The sequence below is a fragment of the Rattus norvegicus genome, chromosome 13 (genome assembly GCF_021556685.1).
Source record: "Rattus norvegicus strain SHRSP/BbbUtx chromosome 13, alternate assembly SHRSP_T2T, whole genome shotgun sequence".
NCBI classification, from domain to species: Eukaryota; Metazoa; Chordata; class Mammalia; order Rodentia; family Muridae; genus Rattus; species Rattus norvegicus.
The window spans coordinates 93,058,009-93,076,634 of NC_141546.1; the positions used below are offsets into that span (position 1 = coordinate 93,058,009).

Here is an 18,626-nt window from a genome sequence, read left to right on the forward strand (position 1 = left end):
AGACAACAAAAGACACTGTCCCAGGATAGCCAGGTACTGATCAAGAGAGAGTCTCATTAGATACTCTTTTCTGGGGCTTGGGAGGGTGTTATCATGTCAGTAAATGTAGTTACCTGAAGACTGGATAGGGAGAAATTGATGTCTGAACCTCCACATACAGAAGGGATGCTGTTTGGAGCTCCCTGATGCCTTGGCACAGTCAAAGGAAGGTGGCTTTCTGGGTCAAGAATGCCATCTATCTAAGATAAACTCCATGCTGATACCCACTGATAGCTCTGAGCAGTTCTTTCAGGGGGGAAAGTTAAGGCCACTGGCTTACAATCCTTTGTTCTGATTCTGTGCTCGAGAGCATAAGCCACTTTAAGAGGCTCGATGTCTTTGGGGATGTACTGGGTGCCTTGTGCTGAGAGATATCCGTTATCAAAATTCCAGTGTGATTTAAAGACATGAGCCTATGCTCAGGTCAGCACGGAGGGGAGCAAGGTGTAACCTGTACAAAGCAGCCCCACGCACAGTCATGGCACATGGATTCTTACCTCGGGGATGACCTGACACACACGTGTGCATGCACCTCTCTCTCTCTCTCTCTCTCTCTCTCTCTCTCTCTCTCTCTCTCTCCCTCCTTCCCTCTCCCCCTCCTCTCTCTCTCTCCTCACACTCCTCATTTGTGTTTCTTTCACTGTAACCCTGTGTCTTACTTAAACACATACATGCACACTCATGCACACTCACACACATGCACACACACACATACACACATACACTCTCTCTTCACATTCCTCAGTCATGTTTCTCTCATTGTAACCCTGTGTCTGACTTGCACACACACACACACACACACACACACACACACACACACGCACAAACATGCACAAACATGTTCACACATGCACCCTCTCCTTCTCCTCGTGGAAGATGGCGGTGTTTGAAAAGTACACTCACTCTGTTAAACAGTGTCATGGCCCTGTGTAACTGAGCTAAATGTGGGCTTTAATCAGAACCAACCCAAACATGACCCGTAGTGAAGACCAGTTCTCCTGAGCTTGTGATTGGAAGTGGCCCCGGCTCTGAGTTTGCTATAGAAACAATGATGCAGACAGTGAAGGTTTTCTACCAGATTACAGGTTTCGATGGGAAACAGCCATTTTGTGGCTTTGGATCTGAGTTTTCTCAGGAACAATGGTGTATTTTCCACAGTGTGGTGAGAGAAGAAATAAATGTGGGACAGTCTGCAAAATCACGGTATATGGAGCCTTTCAAATCAGGCGTCTGGTTCAGCACTGGGCAGTGATGCTAAGGCTCGCTTATGGATGTTCCTTATGGACGGAGCAGTACCGGGGTCAGGGTCAGAGCTGGAGAAAGTCAGACCAAGGGTGGAATGTACTTAGAAACCGCTGTGGAGTTCCCCACAGTGGGGTCCTAGGCTGGGTTTCTTTACTTCCTACCTGCTTTCCCCTGGGGAGTACTAACCTCTCTGACCTTTCGTTTCCTTCTTGGTGGCGTGGGTACATTTTCTGAGGATTCAGCTTCTGGACTACCCTCAGGACTTTGGTGAGGGCTGCTAGGCATCCACTACTACCCATTCATGTGCCCCCCACACCTGACCTGGAAGCCATCGGCAGGGTTGCTGGACAGAGGTGGGGGAGGGACAAGTCTCTAGACATTAGACCCACAGTAGCTAAGGCCACACTGAGGACTGTCCCTCAAAAACAGAGCTTTGAACATAGTTAGCAGGAGAGGGGGCCCTTCCTACAGGTGGCAGGTCCTGTTAGCTAGGAGGAATGGCCTCTGCTCTGACACAAAATCAGAAGCCAGGGCAGGATGACTGCTTGCAAAACACAGATTCCTCAGGAACACTATGGGTGTCTCTGTGAAGAGATAAAAGGAGCAGGGGATCCTCACTGATGGCTGATGGGTAAGAGGACAGAAACTAGGGATCCCAGTGGCTCCTTCCTTCTGAAGCCTGTTGGAAATGTCCCTAACCTCCTCTGGGGCCCTCCATAGCCAAGCCTGGTGCTGTACTCATAGCTCATCCTACAACACGAAAACAGTGGCTTCCTCCCATCCTAGGCCTTTATTTCACCTGGAGATTTATCTGGAAACACATCTGGAAGCCCCTCTATTAGCCCACTATAGATGGTGTGTATATATACACACACATATGCACACTCATAACACAAACATGCACACACATGCACATTCATACACACTCTTATAACACACATGTACTCTCTCACACACACAACAGACACACACACACTCACACATACACACATTCTCATAACACACACACACACACACTCATGCACACATGCACTCACACACATCACATATGTGGCTGGCTTTATTCTGAGACAGGAAATGTTCTAGGCTCACTACACGTTTCTAATCTATGTCTTGTTTTCTGGTTTGATTCCTTCCCAGGAAGTGATGCACTCTGCACGGTTTACTTCCTGTGAGCCCCCAAATCCACTCCATCCTCAGCTTGCTCAACACGCATTGGTAGCAGGAGCCAGATGGGCTGGGGAAGGAAAACAGAATGGTTTCAGGGCCTGCATTTTCACGGTGCTGTGTGACCTTGGCCGAATCGAGTGTCTCCTTCACAGCTCTCTCTCTCCTCATCTGTGAGCTGGGAGCAAGCGTCAAGCCGTCTAGATGGCATTGTGCCTCCCATGGGCCTCGGGGAAGGGATAGGGCTTATCGGTCTTAGAGGGCTGGCAGATAATGGGGATACGTTTAGTATCCCCAGCATTTCTGTTTAACATGCGTCCAGCTCTGGATGGATTACCTCCAGCTGAGAGCCCAGAAGGAGTTTGTGTTGGACAGATCTTTCCTAACTCAGTCTTAACCAATGGGCAAGTATTTGTCCTTTTGACTCCTGAGATAACTCACTCATGACTGGTGGTGTCGTCTCAGTGCTAAGTGTCGAAGTTGAAGAAGTAGTTCTTGATAGTTAGTGACTTGGTGACACGAAGGATAGCCCCTCACTGAGAAGTTACCACCCAAGCCCCAGCACTTGAAGCCTGCCTTCTAGCACAGGGTGGATGAGCGCTGGCTCATCCGACAAGCAGGCTCCTTTCTCATAATCATCTGGAAACAGTATGATTTTGATTGTTGAGTAAAAACAACCACAGCTTCTGAGGGCATGTCTGGCTTCTCCGACTCTCAGAGTGATAAAGATAGCTGGACAGAGCCCGGGAGCAGAATAGAGCCAGCTACCTATTTACTGTCTGTACAGCACACTGTCAGCCGAGGATGCCTGTACAGATTGCAAAGAAAGTAAATATTGAAGACCCCTGAGATGTGAAGATGTGTTTGCCTGTGGGTCTGCCCAAGTACCCGGCACAGCTAAGCACCAAGGAACTCAGTGGTAGAGCGCTTGCCCGGTGCACATGCAAATGCTCCCAGCAAAATAATGAAATCTGGAAAAGAAATACATTTGCTTGTTTAAAGGACTGTAGACAGGAAGATTTAATCAGATAGACGTGAGCAGCAGAAAATAAAATAGTCAGGATCCGGGCCACAAATGTGCTTTTGTTATCTCTGCATGGTCATTTTGATCCTGGTACCATGGATAAGTCAGCCCTGGACCATTATCCTGTGATGTGTAGCTTGCTGGGCATGACCCAAAGTATAGACACGGAAGTGAAAATGGAAGGGCTGTTTAAAAATTAAAAAGACACAAAATACATTTAAAAATAAATAGAACAAAGGGAAAGGAAATATCCACAGAGGATTGGGTGAACACTCGGTTGATGTCACTATGGTGTGCAAGGTGGCATTGATGCCACACTCATTCACTGACTTCTCTCAGATGTCACTGAGAGTGAAAACCAGGGGTGTGCCTTCATCGTGGCTTTTGATGGCAGCGAGGTGCGGCAGATTTGAGAGTTTGGTTTTGTTCCTGGGTGTTGTCCAGGAGAGCATGATGCACCACCCGTGGCTTTAGCATTACTAGCCAGTGGGGACAACACGGTGTGTGGCAGTCTCCTCATTGTCCCCTCTGGGATGGTGGCAGCTGTTGGTGGTATAGGCAGCCCATAGAAGTGACCTGTGCCTACCGAGAGTAAGTAGCCTCTGTGGAACACAGGGAGACCCATCCTCCAGGCCTTCTCTGTGCTGCCACCTCTCCAGTCCTGTGATGGGGTCACATTTGTCTCTCGTGTGTAGAGTGGGAGTAAGAAAGTAGAGGTTGGCAGAATCTCCACGGAACGATGCTCAACTTCCCAAGTTGCAGCAGGAGTTTAAGCAAAGTTTCAAGTCAACGGTACGCAGAGCAAATGGCTGCTCTGCTAAAAACAGAGAGGTATAAATGGTTTTTATATCCCTGGTTTTAGCCCAGGCCCCCTCATCTCCCTCATGGCCAGCTACCCTGCTCAATGACCAAGGGGAAAGGCTCCTGCCCTGGGTTTTATTACACCCGTGTTTTATAAATGATAGGAATATTTTCCACTCATCATTTAAGAGTAACAAGCCAAGGATCGTTTTGTTTAACTGAAGTCATTCTTCTTTTTGCTTGTTTATGTCAGCTCATGTTTTCCATTATGGAAGTAGATTAAAGTTTTAAAGTTTCCACATATCGCACTTAGACTTCTACCCCATAAAACGCCGTATTATATCAGATGAACGTAAGTGTGGCTCCATACCGTGTACTTATTTTTCCCAGAAGTGTGGGTCTTATAGCAGATTATGGGACATAGACAGAATGGACTATCTACGTGGACTTCCATTACAAAAACAATCACTAGAAATAAAAAAGAGGCAGACTCAGCTGCAGAGTGAGTTCAAGGGCAGCCTGGGCTGCAAGAGAGAGACCAGTTCTCAAGCAGAGAAAAATGAAAACACTGTGTGCTCTAGAATTTCTTCTCTTGCTGGGATAAAACTCCCCCAACAGAGTCGATTAAGGAGGGAAGGAAAGGTTTATTTCACCACAGCATTCCTGGTTATAGTCTTTCATAGCAGGGAAGTTAGGTAGCCAGGACCGGAAGCAGCTAGTCACAGCACAGCCCAGTAATGGATGCATGCATGCCCGTCTACTAGCTCAGCTCACAGTCCTCACTTTTATACAGCTGGGGGCCCAGCCTATGAAATGTCACCTACATTCAGGGCGGGTCTCCCCACATCAATGAACCCAATTAAGAAAAGTCCCTGACCAGCACGATGCCCTGATCAACCTGGTCTAAGCAACAGGTTACATCAAGCTGGCTGTTAAAACCACCATCATACCAGACTAACACTTTAGCTAGATGTGAAGGCGCTCCTGCAGTCCTGGCCCTTGGGAGGTAGAAACAGTAGGGTCAAGAATTCAAGGCAAGTCTTGCTGCATACCTAGTTCTAGGCTAGCCTAGACTAGAAGAAACCCTGCCTCAAAAACAAACAAACAAACAAACAAACAAACACAAAAAACCAAGACCCAAATCAACAACAATAATATAATTAAAAAACCCCCAAAAAACTCTACAAAAACAACAGCAAAACCAGAACAAATAGAAAGAAACAAAGCAGAAGTTGTTCATGGTCCCGTTAATGAATGGATCAGAAGGAAAATGAAGTCTAAAATGTTCTGAACCCTCCATTGAAAACCACTAGGACTACCTGGGGGCTGTGTCTGCTTTTATCCGCATCTGCCATCCACCTGTGTTTCTACAGCCGACCCCAACCACTGGCCCAGAACCCCTCCTGTTCTTTTTTTTTTTAAGATTTATTTATTTATTATATATGAGTAAACTGTAGCTGTCTTCAGACACACCAGAAGAGGGCATCAGATCTCATTACAGATGGTTGTGAGCCACCATATGGTTGCTGGGATTTGAACTCAGGACCTCTGGTAGAACAGCCAGTGCTCTTAGCCGCTGAGCCATCTCTCCAGCCCCTCCTGTTCTTTATTAGCAACCTTGCTTGTGCCTTCAGACTAAGCCTCTGCCTGTTCTCCCTTTGTGAATACTCGAAGCTTTTCCTGGTGCAGAGCCAGTGTTAGTTCAGGTCACGGTTGTGATCCTGGGCTATGAAGAGCATGCGGCTAATAGGTGCCATGTTCTCCTCTCCAGGAAGGGAAGATGTAGGTATAATGCAACTATAATGTCAGGGGTTATTTTACCACATTATTTTAAATGGAGACAGGAAGTGACCTAGCTAACATGGGGGGAAATGGTCATAGAAAACCTCGGCGCCCCCAGGTAACCGAGTGCGGGTGGGATTAAACCCACCCCCATCTCCAGACAGCAACCTGCTGGCAGTGGGCAGACATTCTGTGAGCCACAGGTAATGAGCTCCTTGTCATTTTCTTTGTCAGATCTCCCAGCTGATGACAGAGACCGGCCGTGAGGGACTGACAGAGTCAGCGCTCAACCGTTACAATGCTGACAAGCCTGCAGCCAGCAGTGTCCCAGCCCCACAGGGTTCCTGTGTGGCCAGTGAGACTTCCACAGGGACCTCGGTGGCCGCTTCCTTCTTCGCACGGTAAGAGATGCTCAGATCTTTGGTTCTTTTGGGTACACCCAGCTGGTGTGCATCCTGTGTGGACAAGATCAGCTGAAACCATGAGAAGGCATCCGGTACCACTCTTCGAGTTGGCTTTTTGAAAGCAAGATTTCTCTCTTGACATTGTTGACATTGTGAGCCACAGAACACGGTGTCGAGGGGACTGTCCTATGCATTCCAGTGTGTTTAGCAGGATCTTTGGCTTCTGTCTACTACATGCCTATGTACCCTGCCCCCTACTATGTCTTGGAATAGTCAGAGGCATCCTGGGTTGAGAACCACTGTTGTAAGAACACATGGCTCTAAAGATGGCCCTTGGCGTAAGGCCGTAGTAGGTACAGACCTGTGGCTACTGATCTCACACTTATCTACTCACGAACCTGCCAAAACAGAGACTATTAAAGAGATGCTAGGCGTATTCCTTTTGACACACTACTGGATATATAGCTAGCCAAACACTGGATATAAGGCTAGTCTTAGGGAGTTTAAAGCCATGAGAACCAAAAATGAAAGGTATTTGAACTATGTTTTCAACCTAATTTTAGCAGCAAGGCAGACACAGGGCAGGAGACAAAGGACAGCTGAGTAGGACAGCAGGGTTGTCTAATTCAATCTCGTGATTTTATGAACAAGGAAACTGAGGACCGGGAAGGTTTGTCTGAGTTAACTCATAACAGAGACAGAAATAGCAGGGGCTTGTTGTTTCTGCTCTTCTGCTCACAATTTACTACTTACTGGATACTTGGAGCTAAAGCTTAGAAAATTTTTCTCTATGATTCTCAGGCCCCAGAGTAGACAGGATTCTGACTAAACAGCAGAGGGCATGAAGTCAGAGGGTTTGTATACCTCTGGTTTCCATATCTACAAAGTGAGGATAAGGTCTTGTTTGAAGATTAAAATTAGGTGATGTTAAATTATTGAGAGACCATTACAGATGTTTAAATTCACGTGGTCCTGGCCAGTATTTCATGTGGCCTTGCTTTTTCCCAGGAACAGTGGCTCACAGGACGCAAATGTGAGAAGGGGCTCTGACTGAGGAAGGGAAGAGAGGAGGAAGAGAGGGATAGGGTTTGGGAGTAAGTGCCACCCACAACAGGTGTCAGGAAGGGCTGTTGGGAACCCAGCCTTGAGGGGCTCATTATACCAGAGCTCTGTGTTTATTCTCCCCTGCACATTTGCACTGGGTTGGATGTGGGGAAAGAAGCGACATATGTGTATGCTGGTCACCTAGCAAGGACCATCGTTAACTCCACCTGTGCGTGAATCTCTGCGGTATCTGGACCACCGAGCAAGGAACCCAAGCTCACTGGGATGTTACATATCTACTGTCTGAAGGAGGAGTGAAGAGACGTAAGCATTTAGGAGGAAATGTCATAGGCCCAGATGATCCTGAGACCAGGGACGCCTATCAGAGTGTAGCCACAGGTGGTGAACCTGAGGACTGAGAAGACACCTTAAGGCAGAAATCTTCTGGGTCACTGTCTAAGAGGCCATTTTTTCTGTCTCTGTGGGGTACCCAAGTGTGTGAGCAAAGGCTGAATGAAACCTTAGAATAGGAGGGAGCCATCTTCTAGCTCTCTGGAAACAGTGGAGAACTTGCTGCCTGTTCACATCACTTAGAGAGTGAGGTCTCCGTCAGTGAGGGAGGTGGAAGGTGTGATGAGTGGCTTTCTGGCCTCCATGCTGGAGGGGGTGAGCCTGGCCTCCATGCTGGAGGGATCAGCTTTCCATGCTCTTTGGAGTTGAACTTTTACCTCCTACCTTGGTGCTCCTTTGTTAAATCCCTGTGTTCCAGAGGATTCCACACAAAACTGTCAGACTCATGAACAAAACAAAACACTGAAGAAAGATTTGACTTGGGAGGAAATATGGGGCTGGGACTTCTGGTGGGTTCTAGCTGGGGAGAACAGGTGCTGGGCATCTAAGAGGAATGGGTCAGTAATAATGGCTGGAAGCTCTGTGGATAATGCCAGCAGTGAGCAAAGACTCCAAAAGATTGATTGCTCCCTAGTTCCGTCTGTCTGTCTGTCTGTCTGTCTGTCATCCATTCATATGTCTGTACATCTATCTATCTATCTATCTATCTATCTATCTATCTATCTATCTATCTATCTATCTATCTATCTATCTATCCACCCATCCACCCACCTATCCATCCCGCCATCTATCTGTGTGTGCATGTAGATGCACGTGCATATAGATCAGAGGATAACTTATGGGAGTTGGTTCATTTCTTCCACCATATTGGTTCAGGGGTTGAACTCAGGTTATCAGGCTGGTGGAAGAGGCTTCTGTGCAGAGTGCTCCTTCTGGCCCCCTTGTATATTTTTTGTTGTAAACACTAATAACACTGGAGCTTAATGGTATGAGCTTGTCTTCAAAGGGCTTATAGTGTACAGAGGGACAGAGTACCATGAAAAAAAGCACATAATCACACTCTCTGCTCATCCCTTACCCATCACCCTGACTTGTCATTGAGTATTGCTTCCTATCAGCAAGTAAGGTAGCATATGGACAGCCTGTCTGTCATGGATGGGCACCTACAGCAGAGAGATCCATTCAGGAGTGAGAAGCATAATTAGGGATCTGTCACTTCTTTGGGTCCCAATGGTCCATGAAGAAGTATTTATACATTTCTGTAGATCGTTCACAGTAACTCGAGGCCTGTTGTCTTAGTCTACTCAAGTTCATGTAACACTATGTTCAAGACTGGATGATTTATAAGGAACAAGAGATTCTTTCTTTCCTTCTAAAGGTTGGGAAATCACATAGGATACCAGCACCTATGTGAGGGCTGCTGGCTTCTTCCAACATGGCATCTTGTTTGTTTGTCTTCATGAGGTAGAAGACATAAGGGCAAGGGAGACCAAGCTTTTTCTGAGCTTCCCTGGTCTAGTGGCCTTCTGAAGGCCCAGCCTTGTATTAAGACTGAAGCAATTAGGACCAAGCTTCAACCTGAGCTTTGGAGAGTCACATTCAAACCATTGCAATTGTTAAATCCAAGAATAATAAAAAAATTTCTTTCTTTAGATAATAAGCCTCTTAGCGGTTGCCTATATTTCAGAAATCCAGTCTACTGTTCTTGCAGGGAAAGAAACTTTAAAAATAGTAATAGTTCAGGCTATGAGTGTAGCTTGTTTTATGGCGTGTTCACTTAGCTATGTGAAGCCTGGGAGTGGATCTTCAGCACTGCATACATAGGGCACGGTGGGATTCTCCTGTAATCTCAGCACGTAGGAGGCAGGAGGTCTAAAGGTTTAATGTCACATAGTGAGCTAGAGGTCAGCCACTCTGTCTCAAGGAGGGCCATCTATTTAAAGAAGAAACTATCACATCGATCCTCAAATTAGTTAGTAATGGTGTTGCTACTGGGCATGAAGGCCATTTCAAATGTGTGAATCCTTTAGCATAAGTTTTACATCACTGAGGAGAGATGATGCGGTAGGTAGGCGATGGTTAGAGTTCCCCTGGTACTGACTGTTCTCTAATTATGCACTTTGCTCTCTGTCATAAAAAGTACACAAAACCCAATGGAGGGGACCCTGTCATTGAAGGCTGAAGCAATGAATATTTCACTGTTGTTTGAAAATCAATGAGTAGAACCTGTATCATGCGTAGAGTTGCCTCAAACCTTAGAAAAAGAAAATAAATCCTTCAGATGGCCTCATAGCTTCACATTGTGTTTTTGATTCCCAAGTAATCTGAAGAAGCATTAACAGCTGTGGGAGGTTCCCCTTCACTTTCTGGGTCCCTCCTGTCCCCTTCTCTATGCTTAATGCCTTTCTGTTTGAAGATCCAGCTGCACTATTTTTTTTCTGTTGATTAAAAATATGTCTCTCCTGGGTTTCTATTTTCTGGATAAATGCTAGTGTACAGCATAGTGTTGTCCTCTATGGTTACAATCTTGGTTGCCAATTTGATTGGATTCTGAAGTACCTAGAAGATCAGTAGAACCCACTTGTCTGAGAGGGCCATTTCCAGAGATAAGAAGACCACAAAGGTACTAATATCATGGATGGATCAGTGAAGCCTTCAATGAATTCAGAGAAAGTATGATGATAAAATGTGGGGAAAGGTAGGAGGGAAGACGGAGTTGGAAGAAGCTCACACTATGGCCATGTCTTTGCAGGCTGTATGCCATCTGGGCTCATTCCTGTTCCCCTGCCTCTCCCCCACTGCTTCCCATCCACCAGTAATTGAAGATCATCCACACACTGCTACTGTCCTGTTCTGTCAAGACTACAGGGCAAAGTCTTTATAGACTGAGCCCTCTGAAATGTGAGCAGAGGTAAATCCCTCTTCCCTTGAGTGGCAGAGGATTTTGGTCACCATGATGAGTAACCAAAACGTCTCACGTTTACTTTGTGGGATCCATGTGCTCTGCCTTCTCACTTGCTGTCCATCCTGTCCTGTTCTCTCATGAGGTTGCTGCCATGCCCATGATGTCCCCTCATCAGCCTCCCATGGGGCCAGGTCGTAGTGTCACGTATGAACACACACTGCCCCTCTCACCTTTTGTCTTCGGTGCAAACTTATTCTTTTCCTAGGGACATTACTAACACTGGCTCTGTCTAGTTCTTTCCTGCTTGCCCTTCCATCGTTGCCTTAGGTGGCTTCTCTATTACCTGACACTTGGCTCAAAGTCTCTTGACCATGTCCCTGGCTGTTGTATGACTGATTTGACCAGTAGAACCTCAAGCTGGAGATTGCCATTGTAGTAAAACCAGGTCCCAGGGTCAAGGCTAAACTGATTTTAGGAGGCTAACTCTTGATGCCTAGCACTGCTGTGGGGATCTTGTTTCCCCTTTGCTCAGCCCCGAGTGGGCTACCTGCAGCTGTAGTTACAACTGTCCCCATTCTTCTCGCTATCGAATCTACTATCTTGCTGATAGCCAAATAAAAAGAGCTCCTGCTTACCCTGGTCCCAGCCAAGGCTTTTCATGTCTGATTTTGGATAAAGGAGGCTCTCTTCCATCCCTGGGCACTTTACACATAGTAGTGGTACTTGGCTGTGTGCTTTGAGTTTATTAAGCCCAAGAAGGATGAGGGAGATCACGGGACTGCCCATAGTTGGTCCCCTTGTTCTCCATCAGACACAGTTCCCTGCAGGGACACCTGCGAAACACATCAACAACCATTACTGAGAAAAGCCACCCCGATACCACAATTGGTCTCAGGAGATGCAGGAGGAGAAAAATGGAGCCACGTACGCACAAGATTCATCTCTCGATTGCTGACTTCTGCTGTAGAGACAGGGCTTCACTTCTGCCACTGGCTTTACTGACTGGAGCAGCTAAATTCCAGGACTGTGTTTGTTATTGTATTTATACCTCTAAAGTTTTTTTTTTAAAAAAAAAAGCACCCCCAAACCTAAAAACATACAAGTGAGAGCTGTGTAAGAACCTTTATGAACTCATATTGTAGAAATTCTCTGCTATTATTTTCCTAGTTCCTCGTGTTTCCGTAGCAGCACAATGCTTCCCTTGCCTGCTTACTTGGGCAGGACTTCTTCGGATGGGCAGTCCTCCCCACTCTCCCATCCCCCACTCCACTTTCCTCCACTCATGACTACTCCACAGCTTCCCATGGAAGCAGGCCGCTATGGAGCTTCCTGTGTTGATGCTGGTTAAAGCCAATATGCACAGTTGTGTCACAGAACAGGGTAGCCAATTGAGAATGGACTTTAAGGGCCAAAGCACTGTAGGCTCATGGGAAGACTCCTCAAAGCCTCCAATGGGGGCATCTTTTTCCTAGCTACCTGCAGGTGTGGCCTGGGCTCCAGACGCTCCAACCATCCTACTCCCTTCCTTGGCTGCCAAGCAGAGCCAGGCAAAGTTCACTGAAGGCCAAACCATTGCCCAGTGAATCTCTGGCTTATGTATTCCTGGCAGGCTTAGGTTTACTCCTCTTAGAAAAGGTTCTGAGCACTTCTTGGAAAAGAAAGAAGTGTTGCTCATCAATATGGATGAGGTGAACTCCTAGGAGTCCTAGTTGGATGAATATAGTTCCACTTAAACTCACCTCGGTGGCAGTGTGAAAGGAAGACTTTAAGAAGTAGCCAAGTGAGTTTCTAGTGCCCTTGGATTTCCGAGGCCCCAGGAAACAGTATCAGGTGTAGATTGCACTAAGAAAGACCCCCTGGTTGCCCCGAGAGATGGCAAAAGCATTGCAAACAAGTGGCTGCATTTTGTGCCTACGCTGTGGAGCCCTGAGTCAAATGGAATCTGAAGGGCTGCAGAGTTGGATCAGCAATTAAGAGCACTTGCTGCTCTACCAAGGAACCTGGGTTTGAGTCTCGGCATCTATGCAATGGCTGTCTGTAGCTCCAGTCTGAGGGCATCCAATGCCCTCTTCTGACCTTGGGAGCAACAGACACAAATGCACACAGACGTACATGCAGGTAAAACATCCATGCATACAAAACAAAGTACATAAGCCTAAATTTAATAAAAGATTTTAAAGACACTCTGTACACACCAAACAGCCAGTGTGCCATCCCCGGCATTCACATAGACTTTTGTACTGGCTTAGGTAGAGCAGAAGAGAACCAGTACCTGTGGTTTGGAGCAGACTAGTGCGAGTGGGCAACTCTGCACCCATGAGTGTGTCCCTAACCACATCCCAGCATGGCAGCATGTACAGTATGCATTTCTCCTAAACAGGGACTGTGTCCATCTGCCATCTCCCTGAGATGTGAGCTATCAGCTCACAATATCTGGGACCACTTGGAACAAAACCCCTGGCCATGCCTTGGTGAGAATTTTTGAAGGTGAAGCTTCAGTGAACCCATAGTACCCCAGGGATCCTTGTTAACTGTTCTCTGCGTCTGTGGTTCTAGTTATTGGTGTCCTTTTTACTGGTGTTGCTAATAGGCTGGGAAGGACACTGAACGAAGCAAATGGGAAGATGGACCAGCTCAAGGCTTAACCCCCAGCCACAAGCTCGACAGTTGACTTGACTTCTCCAGATTTTGATTTTCTATTGTTCCTGGATATCATCCTGTCTGATACATAGGGTCATGGTGAAGGTTAACATAAGATGTGATCATCTGAGTTTTGGAGATGATATTAACACAGTACCTCCCTCAGAAGGATAGTGCCCTGTCCTGGGTGGAAAACTCAGTGACTCCCTCACCACCACCACCACCCAACCCCATGGTGCCTGCCTTTATAAGGTCTTTGTAATCCTGCCCGAAGTCCACCCAAGCCTCTATAGCCATTGTAAAGATCTGGCTTCATGCCTCAGAAGGGAAGCCATCTGTACAGGGAGAGCAGACCAGAAGCTTTTAAAATCCAAAGGGAGTCAGAGCCCTTTGCAATGAGCTCACCAAAGACTGGCCAAGAGAAGAGAACTTATGGCTTTAGTTAGTCTAATAGGAACTCTAAACTTTCAAAGTTTCTTTTTCATATGTTGATTGAGTCAGGGTCTTACTTTGAGGCTCAGGGTGATTATGAACTTGCTACATAGTTCAGGCCAGCCTTGAACTCAGCATCCTCCTACCTCAACTTTCCAAGTGTATCCATCTCAAGCATCCATCGCCATGCCTGGCTTCGAAGGCATTTCACTGCTTAGGTTTTATAAACCTGCCTCTCCTGCATTAAGAGTAAAACTGGGGAGCACCATACCTGGGTTTACATGTGGGGTTTACGGGACAGAGCTCAAGCCCCCATGTTTGCATGTAAGACGAGCTGTGTCTTCAGCACCAACCCCAACCCCTGTCTCAGAACTTAATTATATAATCCAGAAAAGTTGGTCGATAATAAAGGATAGTAGATAGGAAGGAGGGACATTTAAGAATTCTGTCACCATTGGGCTCTTGGGAGGTTGAAGTGGGAGGATCAGAAGTTCAAGGTCAACCTTAGCTACATTTCAAGCTCAAGGCTACAATGACTGTGGAAAAAAAAGAATTCTGTTACCCTAGAGTGCAGTGGTGAGTCATGCTACAAATGCCCCAAATCAGAATTGTCATGACATTGACCTTGAAAATCAACCAAACGTTAAGTCAAAGTTAACGATGGAAGGTACTCTTTTGCTTGCTTATGGATTGATGTTGGGGGTGACAAATGGCAGGCTGCAAAAGAATGAACTTGGAGGTAACATGGTAGTCTGAAAAGGCATTGTTTTGGGGGTGACATAGGGTAGTCTGAAAAGGGAGCAGAAGCAATGGTCAAGTATACAGGAGAGGAAGGGGGATGAGGGAAGGTGCACCTCCGCTCCCACCCTGCTGCAGTATGTTTGCAACTAGTTTTCGGTCATCCATATTTACTCATTTGGAAATCATAGCAGCTTCCGTGGTCTGAGGCACTCCCAAGTTCCACACACCATCTCCATTTCACACCGTTAGCTTCAAAAGTACCCCTTCAGCTGACTGTAATACCATACCATCACAGACATGGAAACCATTGCACGGAATGATGTGGTAAATTGGCCAAGGTCACACAAGGTCACACACTCCCTAGTGTGTAGGGAGTGAGCCCAGAGCCTCTGAACCAGAATGTTGGCCCCCAAACCCAGAGACGGAATTTGTCTCTGTTCTTGGCCAAACCCCCAAGAGTAAAATGAACACTCAAGAAATGTTTGTTGAATGAAACAGTGACTGTTCTCTGCTACCATGATGTTTGTTGAGAAGGTGGGAGATCCATGCAAAACACCAACATAAAGAATGGATACCAGAGGGCTGGGGAGGAGGCTCAGTTTGTAAAATGCTTGCCTTGCTATCAGGAGGATCTAAGTTCAAATCCCTAGTGCCTGGAACACTGGGCATGGGAGAGTGTACTTGTAACCCTAGTGCTAGGGTTAATGACAGGCAGATCCTAGGAGCTTGCTGGCCAGCAAGTCTAGCTGTGATTGTGAGCTCCAGGTCCTCTGAGAGGCCTGGTCTCTAAGAATAAGGTGGGGAAGAGATTGGGGAAAGCATCTTGGCTCCTAAACAAATTCACACAAGTAAGTGCTTCCATACAACACACACACATGCACACATACACACACAAACATACACTCACACACACACAGACACACATACATAAACATGTACACACAGATGCATACATACACACAGATGTACACACATACACAGATACACACACTCATATATATGTGCACACAGACACACACATGTATACAGAGAGACAGACACATACATACAGACATGCAGACAGACACACACACATACACAGACACACATATACCCACACACACATATACATACAGAGAGACAGACACATACATACAGACACACAGACACATACACAGACCCACAGACATACACAGATGCAGACACACACACACATACAATCAGAGAGACTGACACATACATATAGACACACAGACACATACACACAGACACATACACACACAGAGAGATGCACACACACATATACAGACATACACATGCACACACAGACATACACACATAAACATACACACATATGCACAGACATGTACATATACACATAGACACACATGGATATATATACACTCATACATCTAGACATATGCACATACACAGAGACACACACATATGTACACATTATACATGTAGACATATAAATACACAGAGAGATAGGAGGAGGAGGAGGAAGAGTACTAGTAGTCAATGCCAAGCTTACCTCAAAATCTGAGTGTATGGGGGATGGTGGGCTTGTGATCAGCAGATCTTATTCTAAGTTTATTAGTTGCTAAAATAGTGCTCTGTATCCCACAGAGCAAAAGCTAGAGATTTTTAGGGGCCTCACAAGTCTCTCTGTATTCCCTGTCCCCACTGCTCCTGCCCAGCTCCCTCTTGCTTGTGCTTGCTTGGGCACCAACATGGCTCCCTTTGGGCAGTACCCACAGGCCTCCTCCTAACCTTTTTCTGTCACTTCCTGCTGTGCCTTCCTTTGTGTGTGGGGGTGCAGCTTCCCCAGCCTAAGGTCTCTATACAAATGCTTCTTCTCTGTGAAGGTGATGAAGGTGCAGCCTTACTGACCTTCCAGTTTAATATGACTGGTGTTTCCCCCGCACCACTACTCCCACACAAGGCCTATAAAGGGATTTGCTTATTAAAAACATTTGAATCTTGAGAGTCTCCAGGTTGCCCTCTGCTGAGGTGCTTAGGCATTCGCCACATAGGTCAAGCTGTGTGTAAGAGGTGAATGGTTCCTTTCACTGTAGGGCACTTTGAGGGAATTCGCATCTTCTCCTGATATGTAAGAGGCGTTTCAGGAACCTGAATGTCTTATAAAGCGCAGTTCCTAACTCTCCCCACAAGGGGGCGTTGTAAAGGACCAGAGAGGCATGCGTCCTGGGCCAATAAGCCCATGGAAGAGTTACCATGGCGGAGGTCTTCTGAGTCACCTGAGTCATGCAGCTGATCGGGGCTCTCCGTCTTCCTCCTTCAATGAGCTTCCTTGCTTTCGGTTCCCCGCTCTGATTGATTATTTTAATTCTAAAGCTGTCTTAGTGAGGTATGTAAAGCATTTGGGGATAGAATCATGAGGAAGGCATTAGAGAAACTAAAGATGTATTATTCTGCGTGGTGTTGGGTAGAGGCTGAGTGCGCTGATGAATGGCATCATGGAGGAAAACAGATCCATCCAGGACAAAGTGTACTTGGGTCTCACTAAGGATGCCGGGAAACACAAATGACGGGGCATCAGGGATGATGCTTTGCTTTGGAACAAATCACATGGAGTCTCAAAGAGACCTGCTTTCTCTTCTGCGATGGCGTTTGCATTTTCTTGCTTCTCCTTCTTCCAGCTCATGACTCGGGAAAACACTCCTACAACTTCTATCTGAGATCATGAGAGCAGGAGAAGGGAGGGCAGCCTCACTTCCACCCCTCAGAATTATGCTCTGTGATAGCCAGAGGATCGACATGAAGAGAATGAATCATGAGTGCTGGAAAACATAGGTCTGTCTTGCTTCTCAGAAGACTAGAATATGTAAAAAACAAACACCCACCCCCAACAAAACCAAAAAGAAACAAAAAGAACAACAAAAACCCCAAACCTGTGAGGTTGTGTTTATAAGATAATTTATTGTGTGCCCAAGCCCTTGATTGTGGGAAAGATTAGCAATATTGATAGAAGTAATCCAGGTATAGGCAGGTGGGAATCTTTCCATTGTAGGTTTTCACATGGATCAGCCCAGCAGTGGCTACTTCTGATAAGCGCTCATCATTTCTCTGAGGCTACGGGATTGGGTGAGGTGTTCCATTGGACCTCCATTCTCTTTCCCTGGTACCTGACCCGTTTGTTCATGAAGCACACTGGAATTTGGGAAAGAGAATTTCATGAGCTTAGAAATAATGGCCCATGCCATTTTCTTGGCATGCTCCAGAACCAAAGCCTACCCAGCTATGGTCTATCCGTGTAAAGCCAGAAAAGGAAAGAAAGGGCCTTGGCAGGGACAATGAAAGGGCTTGTCCCCAGGCCTGTGTTGAAAAGGGAGATAGTCAACACAAGGCAAGACCCCCACCAATAAAAGAAAATGGTGAACTATAAGCCGTCACTCAGAATCCATTTCTGGTCTTTTAGATACTTCAGAGAAATAAATGTGGTTCATTTTTTCTCAAATAAATTTTCATACATTATAGCTGTCTCTCTGGTTCTCAACCTGAAGTGGCAAGGTAGCATTTGTGGGGAAAGGCAGACTGTTTTGAAACCTGGTTATTCAGAATGTTACAGTTATTGTCTAGGATTAAAAGGAAACTTCAGCTGCCATATCTATACTGTGAATGCCTGGGTGTTTAAAGGTCTCATTTCTACCACTGAAGAGCTCCAAGAACCAGGCTGGAGGCTGGGAAAGGACAGAGACTCAAGGATTTCCTTGTGTCTGAGTCTAAGCAGGTCATGTGCAAACTGGCTCTGGGGTCCTCCTCCTCTGCTGCTGTGAGGCCCCTGCTCCAGCCTTTTCCTCAAAGGCCTTTCAGGAGCTCATGAGAAGAACCAACACACACACAGAGACAGACAGACAGACAGACACACACACTCACACACACACACAGACACACACATAACACACACATACTTTTTTCTACTCAATTCTCATATAAAACTTCATATTTCTCATGGTCTAATTAATGTCTGTGGCAATTTCTGAGAGTTCCCACTGACTACTGAGCCCTAGCGTTTGCACAATTTTAGTTTGTCAAGTCAAGGTGGGGT

The 18,626-nt window shown here is 46.3% G+C and overlaps 1 protein-coding gene across 1 annotated transcript in view; it reads left to right on the top strand.

The window, feature by feature from the left end:
• Kif26b (kinesin family member 26B) overlaps positions 1-18,626 on the top strand; it is a 399,395-nt gene that overhangs the window by 180,814 nt on the left and 199,955 nt on the right. The window contains exon 4 of the mRNA NM_001109079.3: positions 6,293-6,459. Within this exon, the coding sequence (NP_001102549.2) occupies positions 6,293-6,459 (167 nt within the window). The remainder of the gene's footprint in view (positions 1-6,292; positions 6,460-18,626) is intronic.